Here is a 17,423-nt window from a genome sequence, read left to right as displayed (position 1 = left end):
CTCTTGGGGGTCCCAGGGAAAGTCAAGGCTTCCTCAGTGCCCTGGACTGCTTCGATCTTGGTCAGAAACACACCCACAGGTCTACGCCCACCCTTCATCTCACTCCCCTGCCGCAGTCACCCAGGGCACTGGTTGGGATCAGAGGTGAGGGCCAGCATGGCTGTGGACCAGGTGCCTGCTGGGAAGCGAGGGCTCGCCTGTGCTCCTGGAACAGCTGTGTGGGCCTCTCTGTCGATTCCCTGCAGTCGTCCACCTGCGCCCACTTCTGCTGGCATCGCTGCACCGGGATCTTGTTCCCGCTGCGGGTAGGTGAGCGGTTGGTGGCAGTAGGGTGGTGACAGAGTTTAGGGCTGGGCCAGTTGTCCACCACTGGCCTGGGAGGGCAAGGTGCAGCTCCAGGTGGGCCACCCATCAGCAGGAGGTCAGGCCCACTGGGACCTGCAGTCAGACTCAGGGTGTGAGTGAGGGGGAGGCTCACGGATGGGCTGGGTGGGTGTGCAGAAGGGCGGTCAGGTGGTGGCAGAGCTGAGGCAGGGACAGGCTGGGCAGCCGCTGTGGCTCATCCTTAGCAGGCACACCTGGGATCCCAGGGGGTGTTCGGGAACTCTGGGAGAGTTCAAGAGCAGACAGGTTCCAGGGAGGGCCTAAGGTAGCACGGGCATGGCTGAGCCCCTTCCCCCTCACCCCCAAGCATAGCCACTCCCTGGTCCTGCCACTCCTCACCTGTTCCATTGCCAAATTTACAATCCCTGCTAATTACAGACTCCCAGGTCCACGACTCTGATTTGCCTGCAGCACCTCCAGGGACTGCTCCGGACCAGCATGGACACCGGACCACCTCAGGCCAGGACAACAGACAAGCTGCTGTCTTGAGCACCTTCCTCTGTGCCCTCCCCCCACTGCCCTGACTCCCTGACCCGCCCCCTCTATTTCCATCCCTCTGATGCCCTGCACGCTGGAGCCATGTGAGCCCCAGCAAGGAAGTGTCATTGCCACCTGAGCTCATGGAGCTGTGACCTAGGACCTGGCAGAATGACCAGGGAGGGGCCTGGACCTGGGGGATGGGGAGGGGGGTTTGAACTTGTGGGGGGCGGGTGCTCGGGCTCAGTGGGGAGCCGGGCTAGGGCAGGGCTATGCACAGGAGTAGCCTGAAACCCTGAGCTGCCAGGAAGTGGTGGCCCCAAGGCTCTGGACCTGGAGGAGGAGGATTCACTGGGAGCAGTCTCAGGGCCTCCCCCACTGTGGGAGTCCTCAGCATGTCACAGAGTGTCACTTCTTCTTCTTTAAAGATTACCTTTTGAACAGCAGGATTAGTGAGAGATCATTCATCCACTAGTACATTCCCCAGATGTCCGCAATGGCCTGAACTGAGCCCATCTGTAGCCAGGAGCCTGGAACTCCATCCGGGCGGGTCTCCCACATGGATGCAGGGCCCAAGCACTCGGCCATCCTCCACTGCTTTCCTAGGCTCATTAGCAGGGAGCTGGATCCGAAGTGGAGGCAGTGGTCACACCCCCAGCAGGTGCCTCTGTCACACACCCTCCTAGCCCCAGGGCGATTCTCTGACTACATTCACCTCCTCAGAGAGAACTGGGAGAGGCAGCTGAGCCCTGGCTGCGGCCCCTCCCCAGGCCCCACACCCCCTCTCCTGTGAGGAGGAGACAGGGGAGGCAGCCAAGGGGCTGGAGGGAACACCTGGAACACAGAGGGAGCCCGCGAGGCGGCCCCCGCGGAAGGATCCCCTGAGGTTGGGGTGGGGGCGGAGACCGGGAAGGTGGCCTGGCCTGGGGGGGGGGGGCAGTCCCAGAGGGCCGCGGGAGCAGAGGGGCTGTGCTGCAGGCCTCCCCTCCGCAGAGACTTTAGCCGGGGATATGGGAGGGAGACTCCACAGGGAGCGAGCTGCTTGGCACCGGGCCCTGGGGACAGGTGGGAGCGAGAGGGCGAAGGAGGGGCCAGAAGCCAGGGTAGCCACGCGGCGCCTGAAGACAAAGCATCTACTTGGGCGCTGGGTCCCCAGGCACGGGCAGCCAGACTGAGGGAGCACACCGGGATCTTCTCCTTAGGGGGCGGTACCCAGATCTCCAGCCCTGCACCAAAGAAGCGCGACCACGAACAGTGCCCACGGCTGTGGTCATCTGGGAGCCCCGCGAATGCCGGGAGGATGACACGCGTCTTGTCCTGGGTCCCGACTGGGACTTGGGATGCCAACGCCGAGCATAAGACCCAGCTGTGTGGGGACTAAGCTTGGGCTTTGGCGGCTCATCATGCAGTGCACACAACACCTGGGCGTGGGGCCCGTGGCTGCACGCAGGGCCGGAGACCCTGGAGCGGTGGAGGGAACCCCGCGGAGGGGTGCTCATCTGGGGCACCTGGAGGGGGCAGGACTTTCGAGGGTAGGGGCCTCCCTGGTACTGGGGGTGGGCAGTGTCCCGGGCTTGGCAGAGGAGGAGTCAGGGCTCCATCCTTGCTCCCCGCCTCCTGCCGGGGACATCTGTCTCCATCTGAGTTCCGCTGGCTGAAGTGGGAAAAGGGGGGCTTGGGGCCCCAGTGGGTGCGGCCCTACTGCTGCTCTAATGATGGGCTGGCCCAGGCTCTCAACACCTGAGGGGCTGCTGCCCCACCCACAGCTGAGAACCCGCACCTGCAGTCCCACCTGGTCAGAGCAGCTCAGGGACCGACACAGCCCCTTGCTAGCTATCAAGCGCTGTGGACGTGACCGAGTGGTGAAGACCACCGAGGTCAGCCCAGGACCCTCCTGCGGGGCTCCCAGGTCTCACGCCCCTCCCCCAAGATATGTGGCTCTCCCACCGGATTCCCTGTTGCAAGCTCCCAGGGGCCAGCCCCATAACCTGGTGAGCTGACTCCACTGGGCGTGGTCATGTGCTGGGGGTGGGAGATGGTGTCCTTGTGTCCTACACGCAGCATGGGTCGCAGGGAAGAAAAGCAGGAGAAGGAATCTGAGACCTGCCTACAAGGACCAGGTAAGTCACTCAGCCCAAGGCTTATTCCCTGCTTGGGCCAAGTGTGCTCTACTGCCGGCAGGTGGTGCCATTGATCTGAGTTGTTCTCTGCACTGCCCTTCCCCGCCCCTTCCTCCTTCCTCCGCACCCCGCCCCGCTGTGTGCCCCAGGGGCCCTGAACCTTCACCCCGCCCTCTGAGGGTCTCTGCATCCCGGGGCGCTCAGGGCACCTGGCCTTGCTCCTGCACGCTTTGATCTGAGCTTCTCCCTCTCCCTCCCTCCCCTCCTTCTGGCTCTGCCACCAAGACCCAGGCCAGTCCTTTTGGAGCCCCTTTCTCTCTCCTCATCAGCGACCTGTCCACCTGGGCAGTTCCCCACCTAGGGGGCCGGTCTCGACTTTGCAGGTGGCCTCCAGCTCTCAAGGGGACACCTGCCCTGGGGTGAGAGCTGCAAGGGGAGGAAGATGCGAGTGCTGGGCAGGGAGGGGATCCTGCACCTGCACCACCTTCCCAGCCCGCGCCCTAGCAGCTAAGGAGGAGACCAAAGACCACAGGGTTAGGTGACTGGCCCGCAGCCAGTGAGAGCCGAGAGCCTCCCCCGAGCCCCGCAGGAAAGGGAGCTGCAGAGCCTGGCAGAAGAATGATGTCCCGGCTGCCACCCCCTGCCTGCTGAGTCACGGAGCCACAGGTTCCTTATCTGTAGATGGCCTGCACCTGTCGTCCAGTACCGATGAATAAGGCGCTGTGTGCAGAGCTTGGCCCTGACCAGGTTGTTGTAACCATCTGGGGAGTGAATCAGTGGATGAAAGATTTCTCACTGTGTGCGTCACTCTTCTGCTTAGCTAAGTAAGTAAGTAAGTAAATCTTCATAAAAAATACATACAGCCACAATATCATTATCCCATCTAAAAAAATAGGTCAGTCCTTGATAGTATCAAAGTGCAAGTGTTACATTATGAAAAGCATCCAATTGTTCCAATGCCACAGGAAGGGCATTTGATTTTATTTTTTTAAGATGTATTTATTTATTTGAAAGGCACAGTTACAGAGAGGCAGAGGCAGAGAGAGTGAAGTCTTCCATCCGCTGGTTCACTCCCAAATGCCAGCAACAGCCCCAGCTGGGGCTATTCAAAGCCAGGAGCCAGGAGCTTCTTCTGGGTCTCCCATGCAGGTGCAGGGGCCCAAGCACTTGGGCCATCTTCTACTGCTTTCCCAGGCCACAGCAGCATCAGAAGTGGAGCAGCCAGGATTCGAAGTGACGCCTATATGGGATGCTGGCACTAGCAGGTGCCGGCCCCAGGAAGGGCATCTTAAAAAGTTATTTATTTCAGGGGCAGAGACTTCTATTGGCGGGAGCGTGGGCTGTGTGCTTGGACTCTGTGCACTCATCTGGGCTGTGAGGACCTGCGAAGGAAACCAGACTCTGAAGTGGCAGGCCCCTGTCATCAGGGGGAAACTGAGGCTGGGAGTGGTCAAGGTCATGGTCAGTAGGTGGAGGGGCTGGGGCTCATGGACAGGTGTCCTCCCCCTGTGACAGCTCCTGGGCTGCTGTCCTGGCCCTCAGTGTGTAACCCAGCTCCTGCACCACGCCTCCCCTTGGGACCTGTGTCCCACTGTTATCTCCTGTCCATTGTCACAGCCCAGGAACATCATCAGGCACACACACACATCTAGGTCAGAAGCCAGGCCCCAGGCAGGATCACGGGCAGTGGGGCGTCCTGCACTGATCTCACACAGTCCCCATTTTTTTTCTAAGGCAGAGGGAAACACACACACACACGACACACACACAGACACACAGACACACACAGATACACATGACACACAGACATGCACAGATACACACACACACATACACAGACACACAACACACACAGACACACACGACACACACAGACACACACAACACACAGACACGCACAGATACACACACAGAGACACACATACAGACACAGACACACACAGACACACACACGACACACACAGACACACACACACAAGTTTTAGTGTCCTTCCTTTGGCTGCTCCACCCCCCTAATGCTTCCAACTGCTAGGGCTGGGCCAGGCTGAATCCAGGAGCCCAGACTCCATCTGGATCGGCCATGTAGCCACCCAGGGAGGCACCAGCTGAAAGCTGGGGTGGAGCTGGAGCACAGGAACTCTGGTCTGGGATAAGCCCAAGGCTGAAGGGCAGGAGACAGTCCCTGGCCAGGGCTCATGCCTGCCTTGCCACCAGGCTGTAACTGTAAACACTGAGTGAGAACAGGAGTACGCCAAGCCCACTCACTACACAGCCATTTGTCAAGACAGCTGAGGCTTCCTTCCAGAACTTTCCGGGCAGACATAAGAGCTTCCAAAGCCCCTTCGAGTGCCGCAGGAACCAGGAGGAAGGACTTTTTGCCCCCAGGGTGCGGGTGGTGGGCGTGTAGGACCCTGAGCAGCGTCCTCTCTCTTCCTCGCCCCTCCAGGGCCTCCCTGGTGCCTGTGTACTCCTTTGGGGAGAACGACACCTTCAGATGCAAGGCTTTCTCCAAAGGCTCCTGGCAGTACCTGTGCCAGGTCAAGGTCACCTTCAAGAAGATCGTTGGTTTTCCTCCTTGCATCTTCTGGGGCCATGGGACCATGTCCACCCAGGCACTCGGGCTGGGAGAGGCCATCTTCAGCTCTGGGCCACACGCCGGCCGCTGCCCCGGGGTTCTGCCCTGCACCCGGCAGGCTCACTCTGGGGCAGCCTCCTTATCCTGCTCAGCTGAGGGGTCAGAAACTCAACAGCTGGGATCTGAGCACCCTTGGCCTGGGTGTGCTTGCTGTCCAGGCCTTGACAAAGCCTCGGTGCTTCCTCCTTTGCTGGGGCGGGAGTGAGGCCAGCCTCACACCGGCCACTGCACTGCCCGCCAGACACTTTCCCCAGACACCGGGGCTGCCCCAGCTCTCTGAGTGTGCAGCGTGGGTCTGACCCAGCCCAGGTGGCCTCGCCCTTCACCCTTTGGAGGGGGCTCTCAGCCACTCAGAGTCGTCCCAAGGAGCCCTGGGGGGGGGGGAGGGCTCAGCGGGAGGCAAGAGAGGACCACAGAAGCCAAGAAGCCCAGCTGGGAGAGAAGCCAGGACGACCCCGCTGAGGACAGGAGCTGACCTTGAGCCCAAGCCAGGCCCATGTGGGAGCTCCTGGGCCTTGGGAGGCCAGCAGGAAAGGAGCCAGGGAGGAGAATGGACAGAGGTGTTCATCCTGGAGTTTCGTCAGCCTCCTCGTAGGAACAGGGGACGGGGAGAGGGGGCAGCAGGAAGCGAAAGGCCCTGGGGGGCAGGGTCAGGCCCTGTGCTGGGGTGCAGGGGTGGTGGGGGTCGGGGTCAGGCCCTGTTGGAGAGGTTCAGGGGGGTTGGGGTCAGGCCCTGTGCAGGGATAGGAGTCGAGGGGTCGGGGTCAGGCTCTGTGTGGGGGTTGGGGGGGGGGGTCAGGTGCATCGGGGTCGGGCCCTGTGCTGGAGGTGAGGGGTCGGGGTCAGGCCCTTTAAGGGGGAGTCAGGGGGGTTGAAATCAGGCCCTGTGTGGGGCTGGCGGGGGGCAGGGCCAGGGTCTGCCTGCACAAGCAGGAGGAGCTGGGTTCCTGCTGAGGGTGCTGGCAGCCCTGTGCAGGCAGAGGGCGCTGGAACAGCACCCAGACCACCACAGTGTGGCTTCCCGCAGAGAGGAGCCCCCTGTTCCTGCTCCCCCTGGCCACTGTGGCCTCTCCCCGACCCCTCCCCGCACTGTCACAGACTCCAGCCCCACAGAGTCTCACAAAGGCCGCTAGCAGAGGGGAGCAGGGACGCGTGTCCCCCCTCCCCGCTTTCCTGCAGCTGCTGCTGTCCAGGCCCCACTCGGAGAGGAACCCCCCACCCCAGTCAGCATCCGCGTGGCCCTCAGGCTGGGCTTAGCCATGGGGGCGGGGCCTCGGAGCCCAGCACCGCCGGAGGGGCCCCAGGAGGAACAGAGACGGCACCCTGGGGTGGGCGTGATGCACAGTGCCAGGATTCGGTGGGGGACGCCTCCCCCCAGGGCAGAGTTCAGGGGTTCCAGGCCCAGCTCTACTTCCTGCTCACTCCCATGCGGGGAGGCGGCCGATGGTGGCTCAGGTCCTTGGTGCCCGCGCAGGGGAGACCCAGGTTGGGTGCTGGCTCCTGGACGGAGGCTGGCCAGCTCCTCACGGTGCAGCATCTGAGGACAGAGCAGCAGACTCTCCAGCCTCTATCTGTCGGTCTGTCCATCAGAAACCAACACAGCGGGCAGGTGGGGCGCAGTGTGAGCCGGCGGCACCCTGGGAGCCATGGGCCCCTGACCTGCGAGGGGGCCGGGGGGCGGCTGCAGGAGGAGAAAAATAAAGAGAAAACAAAGGACCCTGCCACAAAGGCTTGTGCCCGAGCGTCAGAGCAAGGCAACCCCTCCCCTGGTGCCTGCCCCCCGGGCCTGACTTTTCACCCAGCTGTGTGCCTCACACGGACCTGGCACTGGGACAGCTCACAAGAAGCAAACAGCGACTCAAGGACACAGGTCCCAAGGGGAGGCGTGGCGCAGGAGCTGGGTTACACACTGAGGGCCAGGACAGCAGCCCAGGAGCTGTCACAGGGGGAGGACACCTGTCCGTGAGCCCCAGCCCCTCCACCTACTGACTGTGACCTTGATCACCCCAAGCCTCAGTTTCCCCCTGGTGACAGGGGCCCACCCACTTCAGAGTCCAGTTTCCTCTTCAGCTCTTTTGAAACCACAACCCAGATGAGTGCACAGAGTCTAAGCACATAGCCCACGTTTCCATGGACGGACACCTGAGGGTCGCTCGGAAGAACGCCAGAAATGCAGAGGGCTCACGGCGCAGGGCCGGGGACAGGTGTCTTTGAGCTCAGGCACAGAGCTGCCACCACTGCCTCCCCACTCTCCACCAGGCCTTTCTCCCCTTCCCCCTCCCCCCAGCCCTGAGCAGGCTTCTAGAAGACTTGCTGGACAAAGAGGAGAGAGGGCAGGGAGGAGAGGGAGCCTGCAGAGCCAGTAGGGGGATGGGGCCAGCAGGCCGCAGCCACAGGGGCAAGAGGGGGCACGGGTGTGGGCGTCTGTGCAGCTGTCTAGGGTGCTCCGGGCTTGGACAGTGAGAATCTCCCGGGGCGTGGGTCTGAGCCCAGGGCTGGTGCTGTCCCCTTCCACCTACCACCTGTGCCGACCCCTACAAGCCTTGGGGTCCCAGGTCCCCCACAGATAATGGCTCCTCTCTGGTCCTCATGTTGGTCTCCCCTCCACCACTCCAGCCCCTCTGGGTGTTGCCTGCCCGGCTTCTGTCCCTGGCCTCACAGAGGCACCCTGTGTGCAGCCTGAGCCTGGCATTCATGTACCCCACATGCCCTGCCCTGGGCACTGCCTGCTGCCACCCCATAGCGCACTGGACATGCCACACCCACCTTTGCCTCACTCCTCTTCCTCCAATTCCAGAGACTCTGAGGTCCTTGTCAGGAAGGGTCTCTATGGGCTGGATGCAAGCACAAGTCTTCCATGGAACCAGGGGGGGACAGACACACAGACAGACAGAGGTGGACATGGAGAGGGGAGCTCGCACACAGCCACCATTGATCATTTAGGAGCGGCCCGCCCTCACACCCAGCACGTGCTGCTGGGCACACAGACCAGCGCTAACACAGAGTGGGTGGGGCCAGGATGTGAACCCAGGAGGCAGGACCAGTGGGCACTGACCTGGGGCCTGGCTGCTGCCCCCACCTCCAGCATAGAGTTTAAACTCATCTGGGTCCCTGTGCAGAGAGATCATTTATTGAAAACAGCACCTATAGCACCCCCCCATTCCACGTCAGAGTACTTGGGCTATACTAATGCTGACGCTGGCAGGCAGCAGTGATGGGGCCATCCTGCCACTCAGCTGGGAGACCTGGACAGAGTTTGATCTTGCCACTTAAGCCCTGGTTCAGCACTGGCTCTTTCAGACATTTGGGAAATGGATGGGAGCACTCCCTCAACCTTTCTCCCTTTCTCTCGCTCATCAAGTCTCTGCCCCTGAAATAAACAACTTTTTAAGATGCTCTTCCTGGGGCCGGCGCTGTGGCCTGGCAGGTGAGGCCACTGCATGCTAGTGCCAGCATCCCATATGGGCGTCACTTCGAATCCTGGCTGCTCCACTTCTGATGCTGCTGTGGCCTGGGAAAGCTGCAGAAGATGGCCCAAGTGCTTGGGCCCCTGCACCTGCATGGGAGACCCAGAAGAAGCTCCTGGCTCCTGGCTTTGAATAGCCCCAGCTGGGGCTGCTGCTGGCATTTGGGAGTGAACCAGCGGATGGAAGACTTCACTCTCTCTGCCTCTGCCTCTCTGTAACTGTGCCTTTCAAATAAATAAATACATCTTAAAAAAATAAAATCAAATGCCCTTCCTATGGCGTTGGAACAATTGGATGCTTTTCATAATGTAACACTTGCACTTTGATACTATCAAGGACTGACCTATTTTTTTAGATGGGATAATGATATTGTGGCTGTATGTATTTTTTATGAAGATTTACTTACTTACTTACTTACTTACTTAGCTAAGCAGAAGAGTGACGCACACAGTGAGAAATCTTTCATCCACTGATTCACTCCCCAGATGGTTACAACAACCTGGTCAGGGCCAAGCTCTGCACACAGCGCCTTATTCATCGGTACTGGACGACAGGTGCAGGCCATCTACAGATAAGGAACCTGTGGCTCCGTGACTCAGCAGGCAGGGGGTGGCAGCCGGGACATCGCTCTTCTGCCAGGCTCTGCAGCTCCCTTTCCCGCGGGGCTCGGGGGAGGCTCTCAGCTCTCACTGGCTGCGGGCCAGTCACCTAACCCTGTGGTCTTTGGTCTCCTCCTTAGCTGCTAGGGCGCGGGCTGGGAAGGTGGTGCAGGTGCAGGATCCCCTCCCTGCCCAGCACTCGCATCTTCCTCCCCTTGCAGCTCTCACCCCAGGGCAGGTGTCCCCTTGAGAGCTGGAGGCCACCTGCAAAGTCGAGACCGGCCCCCTAGGTGGGGAACTGCCCAGGTGGACAGGTCGCTGATGAGGAGAGAGAAAGGGGCTCCAAGAGGACTGGCCTGGGTCTTGGCGGCAAGCCAGAAGGAGGGGAGGGAGGGAAAGGGAGAAGCTCAGATCAAAGCGTGCAGGAGCAAGGCCAGGTGCCCTGAGCGCCCCGGGATGCAGAGACCCTCAGAGGGCGGGGTGAAGGTTCAGGGCCCCTGGGGCCCACAGGGAGGCGGGGTGCGGAGGAAGGAGGAAGGGGCGGGGAAGGGCAGTGCAGAGAACAACTCAGATCAATGGCACCACCTGCCGGCAGTAGAGCACACTTGGCCCAAGCAGGGAACAAGCCTTGGGCTGAGTGACTTACCTGGTCCTTGTAGGCAGGTCTCAGATTCCTTCCCCTGCTTTTCTTCCCTGCGACCCATGCTGCGTGTAGGACACACAGGACACCATCTCCCACCCCCAGCACATGACCACGCCCAGTAGGGTCAGCTCACCAGGTTATGGGGCTGGCCCCTGGGAGCTTGCAACAGGGAATCCGGTGGGAGAGCCACATACCTTGGGGGAGGGGTGTCAGTGCTGGGGGGCCCACGGGAGGGTCCTGGGCTGACCTCAGCAGTCTTTACAACTCGGTCACGTCCACAGGACTTGACAGCCAGCAAGGGGCTGTGTCTGTCCCTGAGCTGCTCTGACCAGGTGGGACTGCAGGTGCGGATTCTCAGTTGTGGGTGGGGCAGCAGCCCCTCAGGTGTTGAGAGCCTTGGCCATCAGCTGGTTAGGCCAGGTATGGTCCTGTACCCAGTCAGGTCTCAGGCCAGTCCTTCACAGTTTCCAAGGCTGGGGACTCCCGGAGAGAGAACAGAATCGCCAGTTGTGGGCGATGATTAAGCCCGAAGCTCCTGGACCCTCTCGCCCCCAGCGGGATTCCCCAGCCATGCGGCCCAGGCAACCCCCTGCCCACGCCTCCCCTCACCCAACTTCAGGCTGTTGTGGGTCTGTCCCAGGTTTCCTGGCCCCTTGGAGCCGCAGCCCGATTTGCGCCCAAGAGTCCCCCAAACCCTGAGGCTCTAGGCACCCGAACTCTCCCCCTTTTCCCGCCGAAGCTGAAGCAAGCGCATCAGGACTGCGACACCAGGACAAGGCACATCCTTGTCCCCTCAGGCTCCAGTCCTTGTCTCTGCCCATCAGCGTCCCGCCCCGTAGGGTGAACACCAGGCTTAGGGGAGCAGGGCGGGGGTCTTGATCCGCTCTCCCTGGGGGTAAAAGCTCTGTGCTCCCCACACCAGCCCTCTGCATCCAGAGACCACCTGCGGGTGTAGAGGCTTCCTCGAATCCCACCCCTCCTTCCCCGTTTCACTTCCACCTGTCCCCAGGGGCCATGTCCAGCAGACATCTGCCAGTCTCCTTTGAAATCGCTCCGCCCCCAGAGGAGCTGAGACAGGGCAGAGGGGACACCCTCGCTGGCCCCCTCCGTGACCACACCCCATCCTGCTCAGCCACCTGCCCAGCACACGGATGCCTTATGATGGAGCCGCCGCATGCAGCTCCCCTGTCTGCTTCCAGTTCTCCTCCAGCCTCTTCTCTGCACTCCCTCTCGCCTCCCCCAGGAGAAGGGGATGTGGCACCCACTTTCTGTGTACAGTCCCAGGAGGGCAGCTGCCTGCAAGAATCTTGTTTGGTGTCTACTGCTTCCTATCTGAGTCCCCGGGGCGCCCCCTCCCCCTCCCTCCCTCAACTCCTGGGCACCTTTGTCCCCTTTCGCCCAGGTCAGCTCCTTCTCTCCTCTGTGGGGCTTTGTGCAGCAGCCTCTGTGTCTCTGCCTCCTTGTTCTCTGCTCCCCTCCCTCCCTCCCCAGCCCCCAGACTCCAAGCCCTGGGCTCCAGGCCACCAGTATTTCAGATGTGGGGAGTTGCAGGCTCCCAGGATGCCGTGCAGTGGCCCCCAGCTCCCCCTCCCCAGAGCCATCACCCCGTTTCTGAGATGAAAGGAAAAACCCCAGGGTGGGCTGGGGAGGCTGCCCCTCTGGCTGGAGCTGGGGTCAGGAGGAGCCTCTGCCTGCTCACCTGAGCGCACCTGTGTCCCAAGGAGCCAGGTAGAGGGTGTCGTGCTGGGTGGGGAGGGGCCAGCCCCCATCTTGCCTTGGCCTGGAGCCCCATCTCACCTGCCCAGGGCTTAAGAAACCTGGAGCCTTTGTCTGTGCGCCCCATAGGGGATGGGCTGGAACAAGTGCCAGGGGAGCAAAGATGGGGTGGGTGGGAGTCCTCCCCTCCTCCCTGTGGCCCTGGGAGCTCCCCGCCCCCACGTCACCTCCAACCCCCACCACCAACCACCTGACCCCAGATGCAGGCTCCCTTTAGAAAGAGCCCCCACCCCTGCCCTGAGAGCAAGGAGGGGGAGCTGTGGGCTGAGGTCCTGAGGTGGTCAGGTGACTTCCGGTCTGCAGGTGGCTCTCTGTTTCCTCACTAGGGGCAGTGGAGTAAGTATTCCTGGGGTCACCAGGGAACCCAGTTTGTGTTTCCCAGCACCCAGGAACAGTGGCTCAGGTCTCCTGGGGATGCAGGGGGAACAGGGCATCCCAGAGCCTGGCCCAAGGCCCTTCCAGCAGTGCCGGGACCCGCCAGCCTTGGGGGTGCGCAGGCGCAGGAGGCACTGTAGCCGCTGTTCCACAGCCTCCTGGGGCTCCTGCTGCCCCTCCATGTGCCCAATCGCACCTTCAGGGAGCCTTGGCCTTGCCCCTCTGCTCCCTGGGAGATCTGGGACTCTAAACCTGTCCCAGGGCAGCCTGGAAGGTCCCTAGGGGCCCTGACGTCCTTCATTTGAGATGGGAGCATGGCCTCAACCCCCTGGGCTGGACCATGGGCAACTGCCCCAGCCTGGAGTGCTCCATAGATGGGCACCCCCTCCTCACCTCGGGTGCCCCCACCCCCTGCCCCAACAGATGCCCTGGGCGACTGCAGGTGGGCAGAGACTGTGAGGTTGGGGTATTGTCTTCATGCTGTAAGGCCTGGCGTGGTTCCCGTGGAGTTTGGCTTTTCCAGACACCCACAGAGGGATCAGCACAAGGTCCTGTCTTGGCCAGTCTCAGTTGGACTCCTGGAGCTGGGACCCAATGGGAATGATGCCCAGCTGCTTGTCCACTTCCTGCATGACTTCCTCAGGCATCCAGGTGTGGCCCCTCCCCTTGTAACCCCACCCTACGCTGCTCCTCCCAGGGGGCAGCCCAGAACACTGACCAAAACATTCAAATCTCTCAGAGCAATCCACACTTCCGGGAGTCCAGGTCGAATCACTTCTCCAGCCACATACTGGACCCTGGGAGAGGGGACACCTGTGACCCTACCTGGAGCCCTGCAGGCAGAGGGTGGCACCGGGATGATCAGCTCCACAGCTCCTGTGCCCCTCCACCCTGAGAAGACCCTGCAGAAGCAGTGGCTGGAAGCGCTGGGAGCCACCTACCATATGGTGCTGACTTTCATCTTTATGGGTGAGAGGGAGGGGAGGGGAGGGGATGGGAGGATGCCTAGGGTAGGCCAGGGGTAAAGGATATGGCTGGAGGATGGCTGTGCCCTGGCCTGGACACCTGGGCAAAATAATGGGGACAGAACCACAGCAGATGCCCCCGACAGGTGTTCCTGCAGGTGGAAGAGGGGGGAGCTGGGCTGAAGAACTGGGCTCCAAAGGAATTCATGTGTTTCCTCACCATTCCCCAGGTCCTTTCTTCTTCGTGGTTCTCTTCCTCCTCCTCTTCACACGGCTCTGGCCTCTGTCTGTTCTCTACATGATGTGGATCTACCTGGATAGGCACACACCCAGCCAAGGTGAGCTCTGGGCTGGGCTCCAGGTGGGGAGAGATGGGGAAGGTACCTCGGGGACTCTACCACCCCCATCTCTGCCCACAGGGGGAAGGTGATTTGTGTGGCCAGTGACCTGGGCCATCTGGAAACACCAAATGGATTACTTTCCTATCAAGGTGAAGGGTCACCCTCCACAGGGACGCCTCCTCCCCCTTCCCTACCCCACTCCCCTGCACCTGCTCCCCTTCCCTGTCCTGCAGCCTGAGACCTGCTGCCTAGGCTCACAGAGGAGCAGAGGTGAACAGGTGCACCTAATCCCATCCCAGAGCCTTGATCTCTGAGGTCAGCAGGGGCAGAGGCAGCACCTGCAGCTGCTGTCTCCCCTCTCTGCCTCCCTCCTCTCCTGCAGCTGGTGAAGACAGCAGAGCTGCCCCCCAGCCAGAACTACGTGCTGGGGGCCTACCCCCACAGGGTCATGTGCACCGGAGCCTTCTGTAACTTCACCACCGACTGCAATGACTTCTCCCAGCGCTTCCCAGGGCTGCAGCCCTGGCTAGCCACACTGGCCGGCCTCTTCTACCTTCCAGTCTTCCGAGACTACGTCATGGCTGGTGGTGAGCCACAGGCTAAAGGGCAGGAGACAGCCCCTGGCCAGGGCATTCTGCACCAGGACTCCACACCTGTCCTGAGCACTGGCAATGCTCTCCTTTAGCACAGGGTGGGATGGGGGCTTGGAAAACCAGGAGTGGGGCTCCCCCTTCCCCTGCTAACGGGTGGGGTGAGGGACTCGGGAGAGTCACTGAGGGACTGTTGATGGCTCCCCACTGCACATGACACAGGACTGCGTCCCGTGAGCCGGCACAGCCTGGACTTTGTGCTGTCTCAGCCCCAGCGGGGCCAGGCGGTGGTCATTGTCATCGGGGGTGCCCAGGAGTCACTGTACTCGGCCCCAGGGCGGAACTGCCTCGAACTCAAAAGACACAAAGGCTTCGTGCGCCTGGCACTGAGGCACGGGTGAGTGGGCATGCAGGAGCCAAGGCTGGGCTGGGTCCCGGGTCAGACCTCAGAATACCCACAGCTGACACAGCGCTCTCCGGAGCCGACAGCACACCCCACACCAGGATGCACCTGTCGGCCCTGATGCCACCTTGTCAGACCTGGCTGTGCCCACTTCTCCTCCTCAGTGAGCAGCCTCAGACTGAAACCAGCAAGGACGTTGGGCCCAGAGCCCTGGGTTCTCCTTGTGACCCTGTCTCAGAGACCAAGTCTTGGACTTGACCTTGACCTGTACCCAGGGCTGTCACCTCCCTTGGCACCAGGCTGCAGCTGTAAACACTGAGTGAGAACATGAGTACGCCAAGCCCACCACACAGCCATTGGTCAGGACAGCTGAGGTTCCTTCCAGAACTTTCCGGGCAGACATAAGAGCTTTCAAAGACTTAGAAGTGGCCACAGGAAATAGGGGAGGGACATTTTGCCCCAAGGGTGCCGGTGTGGCCATCTAGGACCCTGAGCAGAGTCCTCTCTCTTCCTCGCCCCTCCCAGGGCCTCCCTGGTGCCTGTGTACTCCTTTGGGGTGAACGACACCTTCAAAGGTATGAATTTCTCCAAAGGCTCCTGGCAGTACCTGTGCCAGGTCACCTGCAAGAGGGTCACCAGCATAGCTCCCTGCATCTTCTGGGGCCGTGGTCTCTTCTCGCCCAACTCCTGTGGTCTGCTTCCCCTGCCCGTGCCCATCACCACCGTGGGTGAGTGCCCATCCACAGGGAGGAGGCTGCCGTGGGTGGCACGGCCAGCGGCAGCTCTGGCTCACCCGTGTCTCCCTCCCCTGCAGTGGGCGGCCCCATCCCCGTGCCCCAGTGCAGCAGCCCCAGCCAGGAGCAAGTTGACCACTACCACAGGCTCTACATGGACGCCCTGGAGCGGCTGTTTGAGGAGCACAAGGAGAGCTGCGGGGTCCCTGCCTCCACCCACCTCACTTTCTTGTAGGCTTGGTTCAGCCTCCCTGCTGAACCCCTGAGCCCCATGCACTGAGACCCCCAGCTCCTGCCTTGACCTCCCTTCCAATAAAGGCTGGTTCTGGAGGGGAGCGCGGCCAGGCACAGCCACCCTGTCCTGTCTGCTGCAGAGGGGCCGCCTGGGTTTGGTCTCAGCACCCTGCATTCTCCTGCCAGGAGAGCTGACTGTGCCCCAGGACCTGGGAGACGTCTCCCCCTCCCGGGCCCCTGCTCCCCCTGTGAAGCAAGGCTGCCGCTTAGTTCAGAGCTGGCAGAATCAGGACAGGGTTGGGAGGAGACCCCGGAGGGGCAGGGAGTGGGCAGCTGGGGCAGAGCTGAGCTGGTCAGGGCCCAGCAGGTGCAGGGATGGGAGGACCCAGGGCAAGAGCAGAGAGAGCTGAGCACAGAGCTGCCCCTGGGCTCCCCAGCCTTTAGTGTCCTTGGAGCTGGGAGAGCAGCCGAGGCCAGGCTGTGTTTCAGCAGCATCCAGAGCCAGTGCCACCAGCAGGAGGCTCAGCCCCACAGGCCGAGGTGAAGATGCAACGGATGAAGACGTGAAGGCTTAGGACAGAGAAGGGCTCAGGGTGAGGGCCCGGGGAGGCTCCTACCCATCTTCTCATCATCGGTGTCCCCGTCATCCCTGCTGGTGCTCGGGGAGACGAGGGCTGAGACCAAGGTCCCAGTCTGCATCAGCTTTGGTCTCTGTAAGCAAACACCTGGCTCTGGCCGTTTGTGAAGAGATCGTGTTGGAGTTCAAGTTCATGGTTCCTGTATGACCTCAGGTGTGGTCACCACTGCATGGAGAGTGGTGGATTAAAGTTACATCAGATCCTGGTCACACCAGCTCCTGCTAATGGCCTGGGAAAGCAGCAGGAGACGGTCCAAGGGTTTGGGCCTCTGCACCCACGTGGGAGACCCTGGTAAAATTCCTGGCTGGTGGCTTTGGCTGGCCCAGCCCTGGCTGATGTGGTCATTTGTGGAGTGAACCAGGAGATGGAAGATCTCTCTCTCTCTTTCTCTCTGTAACCCTGACCTTTAAAATAAATAAATGAGGGGCTGGCGCTGTGGCACTTTAGGTTAATCCTCCACCTGTGGTACCAGCATCCCATATGGGCACCGGTTCTAGTCCCGGCTGCTCCTCTTCCAATGCAGCTCTCTGCTATGGCCTGGGAAAGCAATAGAAGATGTCCCAATTCCTTGGGCCCCTGTACCTACATGGGAGACCGGAACGAAGCATCTAGCTCCTGGCTTTGGATCGGCGCAACTCCAGCCATTTCGGCCATCTGGGAAGTGAACCAATGGAAGAAAGACCTTTCTCTCTGTCTCTCCCTCTCACTGTAACTCTACTTCTCAAATAAATAAATAAAATCTTCTATAAATAAATGAGTATTTAAAAAAAAGGAGGGGAGAGGGAACAATTGCTGGCAGGCTCTGAGAATTGTCCCAATGTCTCTCCCCTTTGTCCCCAAGCTCCGGTCCCTGTGTAGGTCAGAGACTCAAGAGTCGCTTCCCAACCGTTGACTTTGATGTGGCCCGTGCTCTGTTCTGGCCCCTTTGGATGTTTGCCCTGTTGACTGTTCAGGCTGGGCTGCCCCGATCGGAGACCCTGAAGGTGTCCAGATCTGACACTTGTTTTTTAAACTCCCACCTGGTTTCACAAGCAAAGGCTAC

General features: G+C 61.0%; 1 protein-coding gene across 1 annotated transcript; it reads left to right on the top strand.

Moving 5' to 3' along the window:
- Window positions 1-13,222: 13,222 nt before the first annotated feature.
- Window positions 13,223-17,026, top strand: LOC100358919 (2-acylglycerol O-acyltransferase 3). The gene is given in 7 exon segments (XM_051837983.3): window positions 13,223-13,445; window positions 13,672-13,779; window positions 13,861-13,931; window positions 14,165-14,369; window positions 14,595-14,769; window positions 15,301-15,503; window positions 15,590-17,026. Coding segments are annotated over 7 exon segments (1,029 nt in total). The 5' UTR covers window positions 13,223-13,333; the 3' UTR covers window positions 15,745-17,026.
- The last annotated feature ends 397 nt before the right edge of the window (window positions 17,027-17,423 follow it).

The sequence above is a fragment of the Oryctolagus cuniculus genome, chromosome 19 (assembly GCF_051225735.1).
Source record: "Oryctolagus cuniculus isolate XC-2025 breed Fujian yellow rabbit chromosome 19, ASM5122573v1, whole genome shotgun sequence".
NCBI classification, from domain to species: Eukaryota; Metazoa; Chordata; class Mammalia; order Lagomorpha; family Leporidae; genus Oryctolagus; species Oryctolagus cuniculus.
The sequence above is the reverse complement of the archived record's forward strand: the minus strand, read 5'-3'. Positions and strand labels throughout refer to the sequence as shown.